The sequence below is a fragment of the Tupaia chinensis genome, unplaced genomic scaffold (assembly GCF_000334495.1).
Source record: "Tupaia chinensis unplaced genomic scaffold, TupChi_1.0 Scaffold000532_1, whole genome shotgun sequence".
NCBI lineage: Eukaryota > Metazoa > Chordata > Mammalia > Scandentia > Tupaiidae > Tupaia > Tupaia belangeri.
Genome location: NW_006160045.1, coordinates 8,460,278 through 8,460,787, shown reverse-complemented (window position 1 = coordinate 8,460,787; position 510 = coordinate 8,460,278). Strand labels below are relative to the sequence as shown.

General features: G+C 56.7%; 1 protein-coding gene across 1 annotated transcript in view; it reads right to left on the bottom strand.

Annotated features, from left to right (window-relative positions):
* Positions 1–510, bottom strand: part of LOC102490384 (left-right determination factor 2) — a 2,380-nt gene that overhangs the window by 493 nt on the left and 1,377 nt on the right. The window contains 3 exon segments of the mRNA XM_027775205.1: positions 1–4; positions 7–80; positions 377–501. The exon segment at positions 1–4 is cut by the window's left edge and continues 493 nt beyond it. Coding sequence (XP_027631006.1) covers positions 1–4; positions 7–80; positions 377–501 — 203 coding nt within the window.

The following is a 510-nucleotide window of genomic DNA, read 5'->3' as shown; positions in this document are numbered from 1 at the left end:
GCAGGTCAATGTACATCTCCTGGCGGCAGCAGCGGGTGGCCTCGGTCACTGGCACCTCAGGGTCACAATCGCCCTGAGCTCTGTGTGAGCAAGAGGAGGCAAGGTCAGAGGTCAGCTGAGAAGGCAGAGGTCAGGGGGATTTGAGATTTAGGTTCCATCTCTCATTATGTAAAACAAAAACAAAGCTGAATATTTGCGATTAAAAAAAAAAAAAAAACCAAGTGCGGGGCCTGGGGGCCTCCTATGGGTCTGAAGGAGAATTTTATCCAGGTCTCTTTCATTCCCACAGCACTCGGAAAAGTTGCCCATCTCAAAGTTAGGTAAAACCGCCACTCGTGTCTTTATCTGGGCTCCTCCGTCTGACCCAGACGCCTACCCGTAGTCCTTGAGGTCCAGCGTGCGCAGCTCCAGCTGGGGCTCGCCCTGCCCCGACCGCGCCCCCTGCGAGGCGAAGCGCACCAGCCTGTGCGCGCTGGAGGGCGGCGGGGCCAAGGGGTCCCTCTTCAACCA